The 18,717-nt window shown below is 44.0% G+C and overlaps 1 protein-coding gene across 5 annotated transcripts in view; it reads right to left on the bottom strand.

Annotated features, from left to right (window-relative positions):
* Positions 1-18,717, bottom strand: part of ASTN1 (astrotactin 1) — a 335,633-nt gene that overhangs the window by 10,536 nt on the left and 306,380 nt on the right. For 2 of the 5 annotated variants that reach the window (XM_053243583.1, XM_053243585.1), the window contains exons 19-22: positions 14,007-14,158; positions 11,119-11,254; positions 8,698-8,798; positions 5,455-5,638 (exon numbers count right to left, since the gene is read on the bottom strand). In XM_053243583.1, coding sequence (XP_053099558.1) covers positions 5,455-5,638; positions 8,698-8,798; positions 11,119-11,254; positions 14,007-14,158 — 573 coding nt within the window. Of the gene's footprint in view, positions 1-5,450; positions 5,639-8,697; positions 8,799-11,118; positions 11,255-11,623; positions 13,364-14,006; positions 14,159-18,717 lie in introns of those variants that run through there. The other 3 variants (XM_053243584.1, XM_053243587.1, XM_053243588.1) reach the window with 3 other exon arrangements.

Here is an 18,717-nt window from a genome sequence, read left to right as displayed (position 1 = left end):
TCAGCATTCTCTGTTGGCTTTTAGGTTTGTTTGAACTTGATACACAGGTTCAGGTCAGAATTCCTTTCAAATCCACTTTCAGGAGAGAGGAGAGCAATTGGCCATGGCCCTACCTTAGAAGTGATGGGGAGGAGAAGCCACATTTCTTGTTTACATGTCTGCCTCCTCATGTCTGAATCAAAGTGTGAGGCATCTTTTTTTTAAGAAACAACAAAAGGATCACACAAGTGAGAGGAATTGAATCCTCCACTGTCTTACCACCTTGCTTTCCATTGCTGGAGGCACTTTTCTTCCAGCCTAGCTCCAATGCTGGAAGTAAGATGGGCTTGTGAGAAAAGTGCCTAAAGGGATGGGGGCAATATAGTCAAGTGTGGAAAAGATTCAGCTTCCCTCAGCCATCGAAAGGCTGAGGGGTAAACATGTGACTTATGTGATCTTGGGGTAAACATGTGAATAAGTCCTATTTGGCCGTATTATGGAGCCCCCACCGTTAGCTGCTATTGGAATGCAGCTCTCATTATGCTCAGCCACAGTGGTCAATAGTCAGGGATGATGAGAACTGGAGGCCAACATCTGCAGGAGGGCTGAAGTTGTGTAGCACTGCATGCAGAAAATGACCACAACAGAGAGAAGGCTTAGCTAAAATCTTCTCTTTCATACACACATTTTTTTTTATTTGAAGGGAGGCTGTTTTTTGAAAACAAACATGGAGGAAAAAGGCATTCCCTACTGCACTGTGATCCGCTCTACAGTCCGCTCTACCACCCCAGGACTCTAACATCTTATTCTGGTGTATATGCAGACCAACCCTAAGTTACCAGTCATCAAATATAACCACTTGTAAAGAAATTGTGATGAGCACTCATGGGTGAATCTGTAGTACATGCACATCCCCATGCATTCAGCTTCAGACATTCTTGACATGCACGGGAGTTGCTGATGTCGCTCCCTCTAGCTTTAGACCATCAGAAGACATTTTGAAGTGCAATAGCATACATTGGTCACTGTGGCATTTCAGTTCTTAGACACTAACACAGCACAATGACTAACAGAATAAGCTATGAACAAGGAGAGCCCTGTTTAACTTTCTCACTCCCATGAACCCAGCGAGTGGCATTAGGGCAAGCTACTCTCTCCTAGCTCCAGCATACACACCCATCTCTAAAACGGGGATCGTATAACACCGGCCTACCTTAAAAAGTAGTTGTAGGAGTTAACTGAGATACTATATGTGAAACACTATGAACATCTGACGTGCACTAAATCAATGTTATAATTTTATCAGAACAACTTATTAGCATATCAAAACCTGTGTGGTGTAGTGGATAGAATATTGGATTGGGACTGTGGAGGCTTGATTTCAGATTCCCCCTCAGCCATAAAGCTCATCAGATGGCCTTGGGCCTATCACTTCCTCTCCTCCTTGAATAGTTTTAAGAGCAAAATGGGGGAAGCACTGTTGATGTCACCCAAGTTCCCTGGGGCCAACTACACCTTACATGAAACACACAGCAATATGGCCTTTAAAAAATAAATAAATCTTAAATAGCAGTGGGGGTGGTGGGAGCATGATTGGTACCACAGCACTTGGAAAGAGAGTGCTCTCCCCACCCATACTGTGGTTTTGCCAAAAGCTGTGCCTCAAAGCAGCCCTGGGAGGGAAACCATTTAAGTAAAAAATGAAAACAAAAACACAAGGCCAAATTGCCTTCAACATAACGTGCAGTTTGGCCTTAGAGATAAATGACATAGCTGTGGTTTAGACCAGACTGTACCATCTAATATCCTTCTCTGACAGGCTGCCACAATCCCATCTTGATCACATAAGCCAGCTGTTTGGCTCAAGTCACACAATGGCAAATCACTGCAGGCTTCCAAGTTCCTTATTACAGATGTCTGGGTTACTACGATTCCTGCTTTTGTTTGGTGATTATTCCTTGTCATGGCAACTGCTGTTGCTAAGAAATTACTTAAAAGCCAAGGGGGTTCTGAAGGAGTGCTCAAGGACGACAAAATAGAGGAACTGTGAAGAGTCCTCACAGCAAACTCAGCCTAGAGACAGACAACGAGGCTCTTCTCATGAGCAGCAGGAACCCAGCTAAGGGAGCCCAGCCCCGTTCCTGCTGCTCGTGAGCTGTAATCGGAGCCACGCAGCTCTTGGAGGTGGCTTGGCAGCAAGCCCGCTTACAGAGCCCGCCGCTTAACCCAGGTTTCGGGTGTGAGAGCGCCTCCAAACTGGGTTAAAAGATCATGTGTCACCATGGCGCAGCTCCGTGCTACAGCGACTCATGAGTAGGCTTCCGACCGGGGGTGGGGGAGGGATAACAAGCCTCCTGGCATTGGGAGGCTCCCCCACAAGGCACTGCACACTCATGGAACTTCATGGAACTTCCGGAGGACTTTCTCACCCTATCCCTGCCGCCCCAACCGGCTCTGTGACGGAGCCAGTAATTGTCTGGGCTGTCGATCCGGCCACCCAGGAAGGGTGTGGAGAGCCTTAATGGTTTCTAGGCAAGGTGAGAGTGGTTTGAGGGAGACTACTTCCCACAGTGCACACACACACACCCATTCCGTTGGTCCCACTATTGCTTCTACTCAAGCAGAGGTTTCAAAAACCTAGAAGGCAATACAAAAATGTGCAAAACCTATTTGACTAGAGGCAACAGTAGGATGGAAGCAGCAATGCTTCTTTCAAAGTAACTTCTGCTTTTGGGAGGAAAACAGACTAAAGGACAATTGTCTGTCTTCAGCCATAGAAGCTGAAGGAACTCAAACTGATGTCGAAGGCTTCAAAGAAGCTGAGGAGAAAGCAGTTTTGAGGGGGGCGGGAAGGAAGGAAGGAAGGAAGGAAGGAAGGAGAGCTGGTCTTGTGGTAGCAAGCATGACGTGTCCTGGAAGCTAAGCAGGGTCTGCCTGGGTTGCATATGAATGGGAGACTAGAAGTGTCAGCACTGTAAGATATTCCCCTTAGGGGATGGAGCTGCTCTGGGAAGAGGAGAAGGTTTCAAGTTCCCTCCCTGGCTTCTCCAAGATAGGGCTGAGAGAGATTCCTGCCTGCAACCTTGGAGAAGCTGCTGCCAGTCTATGAGGACAATAGTGAGCTAGATGGACCAATGGTCTGACTCGGTATATGGCAGCTTCCTATGTTCCTATGAAGGAAGGAAGGAAAGATCTTCTGGCTGAATCCTGATTTTCTCTGACAGCCACAAGTGCAGCTCTAGTTTCCCAGATTTGATCACAGTGCTCAAGGGAGGTGAAAGTGCTCTCTTTCAAATGATGCTGGCTGCTGCTAATACCTCATTCAACATCTGTTTCTTCTAATTTCAGTTTCTAAAGAAGGGAATTAACTCTCATGCCTCTCTTGACTCCTTTTTAAAAGTTATTTTTTCTATAAGTTAAATAAGAAATAAAGCTTATCCACAGTCCGCATTAGATAAATTATTGCAAACAAATTATTGTCACATCACCCAGAGATGTGAGTTTGGGGCAGTATATACATATGTTAAAAAACACAAACAAGCAAACAAACAAACAAGGCAACCTGCTCTGTTGCCTACTGCTAGGGATAGCTGGGAGTCCAATAAATCAAGCAAGTGTTTATGGATACTTAAACGTCTGGCACTCAACAGTTGTTGCTGAGCCTATGCACACATCCTGAGCTGCCTGGGTCACTCCAGGCAGCTTGTGTCATCTGGAGCACTGGGAGCCCTCCGGTACTGGCTGCTCCAGACCTGTGGATCTTAGCTCTCTTACCCAGCTCTTTACTGGGGTAGAACATACTTCCGGTTCGTACCTCGGTAGGCAATTCTGTGAATGATTGCCTCAGGTAGCAGGGCTCCCCATCGGCCCACCACCATTTTAAGCAGCAACCGGATGGAAGGAGTGAACATGCAGAATGGAGCGGCTGCTATCTGTACTGACAGCAGCCACTCTGCTACTCGCGCACTGCATTCGGGGGCCATGGAAGACCCAGTGTGGCTTTCACCCTTCCCTCCAGCACTCTGCCACTTGCGAGCAGCAGAGGCTTGAGGACCGTTTAGATCATCCGTGGGGAGGCAGGTAGGCACCTACTTCCCCGCCCACTCTCCCCACTGCCCAGGTAAGTGGCCGAGAGAACACTGTTTTTCACCCATTGAGACTAAAGGCTAACCTATGGTACAAACACTTGCCTGTTTTACACTAGTACAGTGGTTCCCTGTACGTGTACCACTGGTGGTACTTTGAAGAGTCGCAGGTGGTACACAGCAGGGGCTCAGTTATATGCTGAATTGAGCTCCCTGCTCCTGTCTGCTGCTCTTGTGTCTCCTCCAGAGTCCTCAGCTGCCCCCACATCTGCTGTGGAGTTTTCTCTGTGCCCTCCGCTGCCAACTTCTTGCTTGTTTCCTCTCCCTCCACTTTTGTTCAGAAGTGGTACGTATATATTCATAAAATTAGTTGTCTTTGGTTGTGTGTGGATGGAGACTAATCTTGGTTGGGGGAGCCTTTAGAAAGTCCCTTATTATGAGCAGATAATTATACTGACTGTGGTTGTGCTCTATTCTTTGGTTGGAAAGTGGGGAGTTGCTGTCAACCTAATACACACACACACACACACACACACACACACACACACACACACACACACACACACAGACACTCCATGGGGGTACCTGTGCTGAAGGTCTGCAGCAGAAGTGGTACACTTGTTCAAAGAGCCTTGGTCAGGAACCCGTACATTAGTATAACTGTTATGGCTTCCCCCAAATAATCTTTAGGAATTGTTATTTTGCAAGGGTGCTCAGAATCCTGTTGGAAATCTCTGTCTTTTCACATAGCCATAGTTCCCAGAATTCCCTAGTAAAGTGATTACTATGAAACCAGTTTAGGTGTAGATATACTCCAACTGTCTCCCTATTATCATCTCTTTTTCCTGCTTTGGCTTTTCTCCAACCCCTCCCCTCCCAACACACACACACACACCACCACCACCACCAATCAGTTCCACACAAAGAAAGTTCTGGGCATGAATCTGTCTTAATGTTCCCTATAGAATATTTCACATGTGTGGTGACTGTAGAGTTTCTTCCCAACCATGGTTAAAGCACCCCATTTTTTTTGTCCCTGGCACCAGTATATAAGGGTGCGATGTAAGCAGCACCACATCCACACCACCACCTCCAAATGCTACAGTGCAATCAATTGGGTCCCTTCAGAACTACATGTGATCCAGTTCAGAGCAAATGAAATTTGAACCTACTGTCATTCACGGGCTCTCTGCCCTCCTTTGTCTGGTTGTGGTTCTTTTTACTATTGATTCATATGCTATGCCTCTGCTTTTTAAAAAAAATAAATTAAAGTCAGAACTAGAGATAGAAACTCTGGCAAATACTCCAAAGCACTAAGCTGCTAATTGGCACAGTACACAAAGGATTTGGCATGAAGTGTTATGTCTCTGTTTGGATGGGAGGATCTTACCTGGGCCCCAATTCATCCTCACATCGCCAAGTGAACTCTCCAAAGCTCTCGTAGTGCTGGTTGTAGTGATAGAGGACCCGGTGAAGACTTGGTGAGCCCAAGTCCAACAAAGTGTTGTAGGCGGTTTGCTGCTCCTTTCCACTAGTGTAGCCATTAAAAAGGTTGTAGATCTTGTCTGCTATTTCTGGATTTAAAAATAAGAACAGATGAAATGCAAATATGTGTTATTGAAGCATATTTCAGAGTAAAGCAAGAAAGATTTAAAGAGCACCTTTTGAAATATCCAGTGCCAAGTAGGGATGTGCACGGAACCGCAGGTGCATCTGGAACTTCTGGCCATATCCGGCCAAGGGGGTGGCAGGGAGGTATGCTGCCACCCAGATTAGCTGTTACAAACACAGACACCAGCAGGAGGAAAGTGGTGGGAAGGGTAAGTGCAGCCTCCCCCACTCTTAAAGATATATGACCCCCCGCCTTCGAACCGGCGGAACCACTTTGAACCAGTTCTGAGGCCCATAAAGGGCCTCCGAGCCGGTTCCGTGCACGTCCCTAGTGAATTCCCCATTACCTCTGCCCTTGCATGGCAAAGCTTATCGTGAAGTGTGTGTGTTTGTGTGTGTGTGTGTGTGTGCGCGCGTACATAGAGAATACCCAAACTTATTAAAGAGAGTTGGGTGGAGTAAACACTTTGTTTTCCAGGGCACTTGTTAATGCAAGGGTGAAAACATAATGTTAAAGACCACTCACATTTTATTCGACCTGCAGTTTGATCCCAGCTTTGCAATTTGCATAACAGACAAACATACCAGGAACCTGGCTGGAAGCTTTGGGTCTGTGGGAATTGAATGGGTGGGAGGCTGGAAGGGAAAGGGTTTGGAGGCTGGCTGGGAAGGAGGAAGGGGTGAGTGACTTCCAAATACCAGCACTCTCAAAGAAGAGGTAAGCCCTTGATTTTTTTTCTCTGACTTGGCCTGAAGCGGAATAATGGTATAAATGTATATGCAGGATTTGTGACTGAGTCTAACTGAATAAATGCATATGCAGAGTTTAAAAATTAAAAAATAATGGTGGACAACCCATCTGAAGCATGGAAGAAGAACTAAATCAGCCTTTTAATCATGGGCACACACATTTGTCCTTTTCACACTGGAGGCAGATGGAAGCTGGGCTGACACTGGGACAGGGAAAAAGGAGACTACCAGTCCAGTGTTTGAAGAATGAGACTGGGTTAGAAAGCAGAGGGTGTATGTGCTTGCACTCTCTCTCATTCTCTCATACACACACACACACACACACACACACACACACACACACACCCTCTGTCTGAGACATGAGAACTGTACAGAGAAACCCTTAGGAAAAAAACCAGTTACTTGGGGCTGAAAAGACCATGATAGCCAAATGGAACTTCCATGTTCAAGGGGGGAAAGTGCTAAAGAATGGGTGAGGAGAAGCTGATGGACTAGCAATGAGAGAGGTCTGTTGCCTTCTTGCCCTCCTTAGGGGCTTTCTGCAAGCATTTGGCCAGCAACTATTAGAAATACGATGTTGGCAGGGGCGTAACTATAATAGGGCAAGGGGAGACAGTTGTCTAGGGGCCCACTGCCTTGGGGGCCCCCAGAGGCAAGTCACATGACTGACTCCCCCAGTCACGCACCCACCCAGGCTTCCTTCAGTTGTAATCATCCTCCGAAACTGATGTGAGTGTTAAGACCTGGAGCTACCAGAACAGCATGTCTTTCTCTAGTGCCATTCAATGACTTGCATCGTCCACAATTTACAAAACCTGAGTGGGGGGGCCATTTTAAAATCTTGTCTCTGGGCCCACTCCAACCTTGCTACGCCCCTGGATGTTGGACTAGAGTAATCTTTGGTCTGATTCAGCAGACTTCTTATATCCTTATGCTAAGGAGCATTCCATTATTTGAACTCCTACCTGCAGTCTAAAGTGGTAGAATTCAGACATAGATTTGCCACTTCAGGGAAAACTGGGCCTCAGCCTGCTTCTTCTAGTTGCCCAACTCATAAGAGAGGCCTGTTTATGGCTACTACCTACCTACCTCTACCTCAGATATTTATATACCACTTTTCAACCAAAGTTTCCAAAGTGGTTTACATAGATAGATAGATAGATAGATAGATAGATAGATAGATAGATGTAAGTAAGTAAGTAAGTAAGTAAGTAAGAGGGATCCCTGTCTCCAAAGGACTCACAATCTAAAGAGAAACATAAGACAGACACCAGCAACAGCCCTTGGAGGGATGCTGTGCTGTGGTTGGATAGGGTTGTCTCCCAACAAACGTATGTGATTCTGAATATACTTTAGAGCTCCTTATTTCTAATCAATCAGAGAAGAAGATCCACATGTTTCTAATTCATATAAACATAATAGCCCTATTCAGATGTTATGTTCAACACTCATACAACAAGTGTACAGTATACACAGGTACAGTGATTTACAGGTTATATAAATGTGGTACAACAGTATACTTTCTCTCTGTACCATGCATTTGAGGGGCTTGTAACAAGGTTCACCTTTTAAATGAACACAGGTACAGTCATTCATGCAAAAACATATACGAGCGTACATATATGTGTACACTCATAGTACAACATAATGTCTGAATAAGGCATAAAACAATCTTTGTTTACTAGGGCTAGGCAAAAAGGAAGGGGTTGCTTTAAGTGAAAAAAATAGCAGCATCGAAAGGTACCTCCCTGCCTCCTCTGCTGGGAAATGAAGGTGTTTGTCCATTCAAAGTAAAGGCAATACTGATCTAGAGAAGCATTGCCCTCACTCTCAGTTGATTTTGATTTTCCTGACATTGTCACACAGTCAAATCTGACTGGCTATGTAATGTTGCAGCACATTCACTGTGTACTCCCTAACTGTGACTGGAATCATGTAGTGAAGAACAAAGAAGCCCTAAGCTAGGGGAGGGAGAAGTATGGTGTCAATGCAGCAGAACACCAAGATAGCAAGAGCAGTGAGCAGGTATAAAAAGAAAAGAAAAGCAGTATTCTCAAAGATAGGGTTTTTGTAGAGGACATTTTGTGCCTTTCAAAACCCTACTTCCATCCAAAATAACCTGAAATGAGTGAACATTCAGCACAGCCCTATTTTTAATAGGTACAATAAATGGTTCTCCCAACCCACACAAAAATGTTTTTATTAGCTCTAGAGTCCTTGTTTGTTTGAGGTGAGACTTCGTGCCTTGCCCCTAAATCACCTTGGGCCATACCTTGGGCCTTCACATCATCCACAACTGGACAAGGGGTCTTCACGGTCACGTCACTTGACCTGGAGCGTCTTCCTGTGTTATCAACACCCCAGAGCGTGAACCTGGTGAGAAAGGGGGAAATAATGTCAGATATATGGACACCTACCAGCAGGTTTACATGTATGCTGCAATTCTGTGGAAGTACCAAACAAAGACGGCATTCTGGTAAGAATTAATCTGCCTACTTTACTTTCACTATAATTTTAATTAAGTGCCATCTTTAAATTCATGCACTTGTTGTCGTTAAACACCAAATGCAATATGCAGGGTTCAGTGAAACACTAATTGCCGGAGTCTCATCTGTAAGAACAGGATGCACAAGGTATAGGTGGAGGATGGCAATGAGATAACATCTTTGTAAAACACATCATTGAAATATCTCTATGTGAAACTACAATGGTACTAAATTTGATCCAAATTGGGTCAAAGGACAAGATTTCCTATTACTGACAGAATTAGCCTTGAGGACTAGAAACCCGCGATTAAATCAAGAAAAGACTAGCAGCACATGATTGAATCACATTGCTCCTACATCTGAGTGATTCAGCCATCCTGAATTTCCAAGACAAACTCAAACACAAGGTTCAGAAGGTAGCTTTCCTTGCCACCCTTCCACCTCAACAGAGTAGAAATTCCTTCTTTTGAAACTGCCCTTTCTTGCCCTTCCTCTCTGAATGGGAGTGAAGTGGAATCTATTCATTGTTCTTATAGGTAATTTCTTCCCAGGTCTCTCAGGGACCTGTTCAGCCCATTGTTATCAGGAGGAGTCATGGGGCTCACCTTCTCCCACATTCCATTTCAAAATGCCGTTCTCTCTTTGGTCTCTATACAACAAATATACAACAAATATTTATATATCGCTTATCAACAAATGTTTCCAAAGTGGTTTACATAGAGAAATAATAAATAAATAAGATGGCTCCCTGTCCCCAAAGGGCTCACAATCTAAACAGAGACATAAGACAGGCACCAGCATGAATCACTGGAAGTACTGTGCTGGGGATGGATAGGGCCAGTTACTCTCCCCTTACTAAATAAAGAGAATCACCACATTAAAAAGTTGCCTCTCTGCCTAGTTAGCAGGGCAGTAGCAACAGTTGACCTAAAAGTCCTGGTTCTGCCTGGGAAACTCTCAAGTGTGGTTTGGACTGAAAAAGGGGGTTACTTCTAACAGTAATTAGGTAATATTCTTAGTCCTATGACAATCCCTCTGTGTGTAGTCACTGTGTTTGAACGATGATGGAATGTGCCTCAAGTTTTTAGCCTTTGTGGTTGCAAAGCTATACTCAAAATATGGGCCACACTGGCTGAAATCTCAGAAAACAGCAAGGGGGCTGAAGAAGAGTTCCAATGGTTGGAGGTGGCGGCTTCAGTACTCACATATTTTCTCCTAGCCGCCCTAGAACTAGCATACTCAGAATAAATTATAAAGAAGAGAAAACATGCACATTGGGTGAAATTGCATAATTTGTACAAGTCGCAAAAAATGTTTCTTTTGGCAAAGAATCTAAATTCCCTGGATAAACAGTATTTATTTTATTTTACCAATGAGGAAATGCAGTCGTGACCCTTCCTGTCTCTTGGCTAGTGCTAAAAAAAATGAGTGACCAGAGTCGTCCTCTGTCTCTCTCTAAGGTAACTGTGTGTCTATAGGCAGATGAACTCTGCTGTTTTCCTCCTTTGCATCTGATTATCCAAAACACAATCCTTTTCGCAGCCACTCCCACACCAAGTTGGGCATTTAGTTCTGATTTTGTTGTTTTCCTCCTGTTTCCTGATCCTGTTTTTAGTGCTTCCTGCTGTTGCAATTGGGAGTGCCCATCTAGTCGGTTAAGATGTTAAAAATCAAAACAAAACACCCACCCCTGCAGCATGTCTCTGTGTAACCACTGGCAAAGCTCTAAGCCAATTCCATCTGTGTGGGCTTCCTTCATTCCCTCATAAAACTGAAGCAAGCTTCAGACAAAGATAAGCCCAACACAAGCTGGGACTGGGTGACTTTAAAGACGGCCTCCACTCACATGAGTCTACTTGGGCCTTGTGGTTGGCCCCTCAAGCTCTGCTCTTTGGCCCACCTTTAACACAAATTGTTAGGATGTCATCTTCCTTTTGATACTGTGGTTTTGTGTGATTTATTGTTTTTATCTATTGCTAGCCACCCTGTACGGAATTGGTCCTGAAGGGCAAGGTATAAGGTTTTACATACATACATACATACATACACATGGATTAACACCATGGCTGTACTCAGAAATAAATTCTTTGAATGTGCAGCCTGATGAAGAGCTTTGTACAACCCAGAAGCTTGCAAAGCATACTATGAAGTCATTCTTTTACTAGGCCTGTGAGTGTAAGAAAGCCAGCAGCTGTACTGTAACTCACATGTAGGTAGTGTCAGGTTCCAAGCAGCGAATGATTAAGGAGATGGTTGTAGACAGCTTGTCAGGCACCTGTGCTGGCATGGCGCAGGGTGACTTGGCTCCAGAGATGATGTCATCTACAAAGCTCAGCACTGTCTCTAGGAAAACAGGCAGCACAGCCATTATCTGACAATACGGATAAGAAAGGAGCAGGGAAGATAAAGGAAGATGGGGAAGAGAAGTTGGGTCAGAGGAGGACAGCCAGAGCACCTTGGTTCTGCCACTGATCATGTGTCTTGGTAAGGCCAGTGGGAAAAGCGGGCTGGGGGATGCAGGCAGAGAAACATGAACCTTCCCTGAGAAATCCTGACAGGAAAACTCTCTTGGTTTCCCTTGAAATTACTCAGATGTTTCACATTAGGAGGAATTTCTTCCAAATTTACCTCAAAGGTTGGTGAGGCAACATCTGGTGACATCAGGGATCTGTTGGCTTCCCTTTCCCCACCCGAGACATTTTACACATCTGATCAGTATTTTTGGCTTCCCTTTATTTATTTATGCATTGTTAAATTTTTATACCGCCTTTCCTTAAAAAAATCTCAAGGTGGTTTACAAAACATTTAAAAACAAAACAAAAACATTAAAAAAAACCTACACAATAAGCATTAAAATAGAATAAAACCATAAAAACTACACAGTAAGAATTCAAATGAAATATAAAAATACAAATCTAATTAAAAGTTTTTAAAAGTGTACCATATAACCATCAGATACAGAGCAGCAGCAAACAAAACACTAATTTTAAAGCCTGGATAAAAAGCCAAGATTTTACTTGCTTTCTAAAAACTGTGATGGAGACTAGGGAGCTGTGGCCCACCGGGAGACTATTCTAAATCCTGGGGGCAATGACTGAAAAGGCCCTGTCCCACATACACGACAGGCGAGCCTCCCTCACTGTCGGCACATGGAGCAGGGCCCCTTCTGATGACCTCACTGAATGGGCAGAAATGCTCGAGAGCAAACGGTCCCTCATGTATCCAGGGCCCAAATCATTTAGGGCTTTTAAGGGTCAAAACCAGCACCTTGAATTGGACCCGGAAACAGATTGGCAGCCAGTGTAGATCTTTCAAAATGGGGGTATTATGGTCTCAGCAGGTGGCTCTGGATAACACCCTAGCTGCTGTATTTTGCATTAGCTGCAGTTTCCGAATATTCTTCAAGGGCAGCCCCACATAGAACACGTTCCAGTAATCCAGCCGTGACGTGACTAAGGTGTGGGTAACAGTGGCCAGATCTGCCTTATTGAGGAAGGGACGCAGCTGGTACACTAGTTGAAGCCATGCAAAGGCACCTCTGGCCACTGTCTCCACCTGAGCTTCCAAAAGCAGAACTGGGTCAAGCAGTACCCCCAAGCTGCGCACTTCCTCTTTCAAGGGGAGTGCAACCCCATCCAGTACCCGTTGGAATGTCTTGTTTGGTTTGCCTGAGAAGGATCATCCCCCTACCCCGTCACCTCAAATTTTGCTTTAATGGGATGTTGTTGGCAACTTTAAATGTGGGTTATCATTATTTGAACAGAAGGAAGACTATTTCAGTGGGTGTAGGAATCTAAGTGGTGGGCTGCAATCATGCTGTAGGGTGCAGAATATGAGATTCAACCTGGAATTCAGAAGCAAGAATCCTGACCATCTATACTCTATCTTTTATTGATGACTGCAGTTCTGGTTTGCTTGTTCTTTGGGGCTCCCACATTTTCTAACCTTGAGGAAGGATAACTGAAAGGTTTTTTAATTATAACTGGACTGTAGCATTTGTCCTCTGTAGTGGCAATTCAACAAAGATATATAAACACATGAGGAACAACTAGGCACATGATCAGGGGTTTCCCTGAATTCCATTGCAGCTGCCTGCTCTGCTAAAATGCATGCTGCTTTTCAGATTAAATTGCAAAACTTAAACTGAGGTGGGTTACCCCTTTAGCATGAGGTGGAAATTTTAAAGATAATTCCAGCTGTTCAACATTTTTCATTGTTATTTTCATCATAATTTTAGGGACTTATACCATCAGAGTGCACCAAGAGTAACAATTTAAGAACCACTTGGCTTAACACTTTTACCCATACTCTTTAACAGGGTCAGGTAACAGGCTCCTCTATGGTGTTACAACAGTTACAATAGTTTAACCACACTGAAATCAACTGCACTCTTGGGCAATCCAGTTGAACACGAATATGAAGTCAGGGTCTTCTTTTCTTGTCCTTTGTAACCTTAAGGAAATTGAATGTTAAGGTGATAGTATGATACCCCTTGAAAACGTAATAAAATCACAGGCACTGGTTTAGGAGTACGTTAAAGAAACTGCAATCAGAAAGGAACATGTGTACGTGTTTGGCAAGACTGTTCCAAAATCTAAACTATATCTTAATGGGAAATTAGTCACCAGAACAACCTAGAAGTCATTCTGTTGAAATATACTCACCAGCTAGTAAGAAAAGAAAAGAAAAAGAAAACTATGATTTTATTCAATATTTAGTGGTAATGGCAAAGGTTTGCATGTCAAAACTTTGGAAAGATACCACAACTATTGTGATTAAATTTTGGTAGAAAAAACAGACAAAATTATGGATAGGAAAACATGGAGAAAATTACTTCCTTGGTTAAGCTGAGAGAAGCAAGACTAAGAGCTGATACATTTAGGAGTAAATGAACATTCTTTATAATCCCTTGGAGAGTTTATGTTTGCAATTATGGTTTTTCAAATTCCGTTTTGGAATTGTTTAGAGTTTTCACTTTAATTTGATGTGTAAGCTGGAATTTAGTATATTGTGCTTTCAGATATGTTTTTTCTGATTTATTTCTGGAAAACGGATACATTTTCAAAAAAATAAAAAAAGGATCGACTGGACTCACCAGTTTCTACTTTGGAATGGTCCAAGCGGTCAGTGACCTTCTCTTGGCGGATGAGGTAATCAACAATCTGCACCCCAATTGGTGGCTCCGAGTGCTCCCACTCCAGTACCACCAGGGAGCTGCTAGGCTCATGAACAGTAGACAGCCTCAGTCTGCAGAGGGAGGAGTACAAACAGAGGTTAGGTTCGGGGTGGGGTGACTCTTGGCACCTTGCCCCCCCCAAGTTATGTTGTACTTTAGAAGGCACTTAAGGGACAGTGCTTGGCCACTGCCAATATGGGAAGACCAGGATAGTCTGGGCCATAACCACATCTACAGGCTGAAAAGAATGTCCACTTCCACATCCAGTCCAATCCAATCTAATATCCTCTGGGGGCAGCAGATTTGGCTCAGGAGTTCTATATATTTAAGCCCAAATATCCTATACATTCTGAGCTATTCTTCATCATGGATACAAATGTATAACTACCCTAAACGTCTTGTAAAAATTTAACCTATATGGTATGAGTTCAATAATGCCTTGTATGCTGCACTATATTTCATTTAAAAAAACAATTAATGTAGAGCAGTATATATTTGAATCTTCAAACTACATATGATTAAGTAGACCACTATTTCCACTTGTTCAAAAATGATCTGGAATTCAGGGTGAGCAGTGAGGTGGCCAAGTTTGCAGATGACACCAAAGTTGGTGAAAACCAGAACAGATTGTGAAGAGCCTCAGATGGAGCTTTCCCAACTGGATGAATGCACAACAAAATGACAAATGCAGTGCAATATAAAAATAATATTATGTATTATGGGGCAAAAATTCTAATTTCACATGTATACTGATGGGGTCTGAATTGGGAGTGACTAGCCAGGAGAGGGGTGTTGGGGTTATGGTGGACAGCTCAGATGACCCAGTATATGTCTGCTGGGGGGAAAGGCAAATTCCTTGCCAGATATAATTGGGACAAGGACTGAAAATTAAACTGCCAAAATTGCAATGAGCTTACATAAATCTATGGTGCATCCACACTTGGAAGACTATATACAGCTCTGGTCACACCTCAAAAATACTTTAGAGCTAAGAAGGATGCACAACAGGACAACCAAAATCATTGACCAGATGAGGAAAGGATAAAAATTCTGGGATTTTTAAAAGTAGGGTTGTGAGGTCAGAACACTTGGAAGCCTGATGTCAGAATTTCCTCTCCCCACCTTGGGGAGGTGGCCAATCATGGAGCAATTGCCCCAGGTAGTGTGGTGGGGGGATGGGATGGAAAGGAATAGAAAGGTTGTGCTGTCAAGTCAGTGTCAACTCCTGGTGACCACAGAGCCATGTGGTTTTCTTGGTAGGAGGGGAGGGGGGCGGGTACCATTGCCATCTCTCCACGCAGTATGAGATTATGCCGTTCAGCACCTTCCTATATCACTGCTGCCCAATATAGGAGTTTCCCATATTCTGGGAAACACACCAACAGGGATTAGAACCAATAGCCTCCTGCTCTCCAGGCAGGTTGCTTCCCTGCTGTGCCAATAGGTGGCTGGAGGGATGGGTCTCTAAATCCAGACCCAGCTCTGGCACAGGAAGGTTAGGTGGGTTGGGAGAATGCCGGGAGCCAACATGGGGAGGGCACAGTCCCCATTGGACTGCTCTGGGAAGAGTAGGGGAGTTGGGGAGAGAGAGGAGTCCCCCTGGAAAGCTCTGGGAGGAACTACAGCCCCCAGGCACCTCCACACCTTTTCCCCAACCGCCCTGCGCTCATTCCCAGTATTCCCTGTGCAACTCCCCACCCATGTTTGCTTCTGGCATTCTCCCACCCCGCCCAGCCTTCTCCATGCCATGGCTGGGTCAGGATTTAAAGAACCCCCACCATATTACCTGGGGCAATTGCCCCACGATTGGCTGCATCCCCATGGTGAGGCGAGGGGATATCAACATTGGGCTTCCGATCATTCCGACCTCACAGCCCTATTGTTTAGTTTAGTTTAGTTTAGTTTAGTTTAGTTTAGTTTAGTTTAGTTTTTAAAAAAGGCGAGAAAGTGGGCGACATGATAGAGATTTCTAAAATTATGCATGGTCTGGAGAAAGTGGAGAAAGAGAGTATTTTCTCCTTCTCCCATTAGAACTCAGGGTCATGCAGTGAAACTGGTTAACAGAAGATGTATGACTCATCAAAAGAAGCACTTCTTTTATTTATGCACACAATGCATAATTAATTGATGGAATATACTGCCACAAGAGGTAGTGATGGCCACTAGCCTAGCTGGCTTTAAAAGAGGATTAGAAATATTCAAAGAGGACCAGTCTATCAATGGCTACTAGTCCTGATGGCTATATTCTGCTTCCAGGATCAGAGTTATGATTGGCATGATTAAGTGATGACAGACCAGGGAACCCAAACTGCCACTCTGATATGAGGCTTTCTAGACAATCTTGGGACATTCACTATCTCTAAGTTCAACTTACCATACAGGGTTGCTGTGACAATGAAATGGGATCACCCACCCCACATATATTGCCCCAAACTCCTTGGAGGAAAGATGGGATAGAAATACAATAGGGAAACAATCATAATAATTATGCTATAATGAAACTATTACAATAATTATTCTAGAGCCCTTGCCTCTACATTGTACCCCTGAAAAGGAGTGACAGCTTGAGTTTCATGATCATGCTGGACAATAAAATGTTTTCCTCTGCATCTGCACCATCTTTGTAGTGTTTGCGGCAATACTGTATTGAGCATGTATTTAAACCTCACTGCCTGTCTGAGCCACAAAAGCACTGCACAATGTAAAACCATAAAAACAGTATCATAAATATAGCAGTTAAAATATGCACACAAAAATACCCCAGATGACTCAATAGAAAGTAAAATGCATGTCCAAATACCCCTTTTACTGGAAACAAAGTTGGAGAAAGACAGCACCTGCATTCAGATACACATAGGAATATAAGAACAGTCCTGCTGGATCAGGCCTAAGACCCATCTAGTCCAGCATCTTGTTTCATACAGTGGCCCATGAGATGCCACTAGAAGCCTACAGGCAGGAGATGAAGTCATGCTCCCTCTCCTGCTGTTGCGCCCCCCTCTCCCCGCAACTGATAGAGGCATCCTGCCTTTGAACTTAGAGGTAGCCCATAGCCATCAGACTAGTAGCTACTGACAGAACTGTCCTCCATGAATTTATCAAAGCCCCTTTTTAAGCAATCCAAGCTAGTGACCATCACATCCCATGGTAGAGAATTCCACAGATTAATTATATGATGTATGAAAAAGCACTTCCTTTTCTTGGTCTTAAATTTCCTGACAATCAGTTTAATGGGATGACCCCTTGTTCTAGTGTTGTGAGAAAAGGGAGGAGGGTCCTTTTCATTTTATAGACCTCTATCATGTCTCCCCCTTAGTCACCATTTTTTTCAACAAAAAGCCCCAGATGTGTAAACTTGCCTCATAAGGAAGGTGCTCCAAGTCCCTGATCATCTTGGTACTTCCTGCAATATACATCTGATTGACACCCATGATTCTTAAAAGCAAGAATGTCTGAGAACACTCTTCATACCAATAGGAGTAGCAGAAGGGGGGGGGGAGGAGTTGTATGGAGTTATGATTTCGATTGTCTGCATAGTTTGAAGTCTACAAAGCTTAATTATTTGGTTCTTAGCTCTAGTTCTTAGTTGAACCCTTTTGTCTGAATACATTATCCACTACAGCTTGTAACAGCTTTGTCTTTTAACTTGCTTTTTCATCTGAAAACCTCAGCTTCCATTGTCTAAAATGCAATTCTGAAACCAAAACACTTATGACACTTGAAGTGTTACGAGCCCTCTCATCTCTCTCTATCTTTTTAATTTTAAAGTACAAGAACAGCTGCAGGAGACCCAATCAGCATCAAAACTGGTACACACAAAGCGGGTATTTAACCCTTTCCCTATGTGTTGCAGTCCTTATTAAAATCTCCACTCCACGTCACTGCTACTGTAAGACCCAGGAGGGAAGCTTCCACTGGTACCAATGGAAACATCCATCCTGGGGCTTATAAGCAGTGTGGAGGGGAGCAATTTTTCATGGGACTGCAGCATGAAGGAAAGGGGTCAATGCCCCCCTGAAGTTTCTATTTTACTATATTTTTAAAAAGGCTAAAGATGTTTCTATTGTCATCAGTTTTGACTCTAAGTCACGTCCCAAGTATGAAGCAGCACCACTTAGTGCACCTCCCCAGTACACGCAGCAACTTCAAGTGATTTATTAAGTGATTACCTCTGGTCTAATCAGCTGTGGAGCTAGGGATGGTACCAGATTCCAGAACTGTCAGATTTTGGCACTGGATGTGAGTGTTTGGGTTCCTCCTAATCCATTGCAACTCAGACCTGGACTTACTGGGGTTCATGAGAAGGCCTGAAAAAATATAGGGAAGGCCCCTGGCCTGCTCCTCTACACTGCAGTACAGGCTGATTATATTACCACTGTGTGACTAGAGTCCTGAACACATTGTGGCCTCAGCAATAGTCACCACATCCTCTTTGCTGCCTCTGATGACTCTGTGGGTGCACTTGAAGAACCCAACCCTTGCCACCCATGCCACAATGGGCCCTGGGATACTGGGTGGGTTCATCCTGGAGTCATGGGAAATATACTACCCATGCACTGAGGCATTCTTAGCCTCAAAGCAGTTGGCAGCCATGAGTTTGCTGTTCTAAAGAGCCACCTGATGGGTGGAA

Source organism: Hemicordylus capensis, chromosome 4 (assembly GCF_027244095.1).
Source record: "Hemicordylus capensis ecotype Gifberg chromosome 4, rHemCap1.1.pri, whole genome shotgun sequence".
Classification (NCBI taxonomy): domain Eukaryota; kingdom Metazoa; phylum Chordata; class Lepidosauria; order Squamata; family Cordylidae; genus Hemicordylus; species Hemicordylus capensis.
Note: the sequence above shows the minus strand (reverse complement) of the source record. Positions and strands in the feature narration are given on the sequence as shown.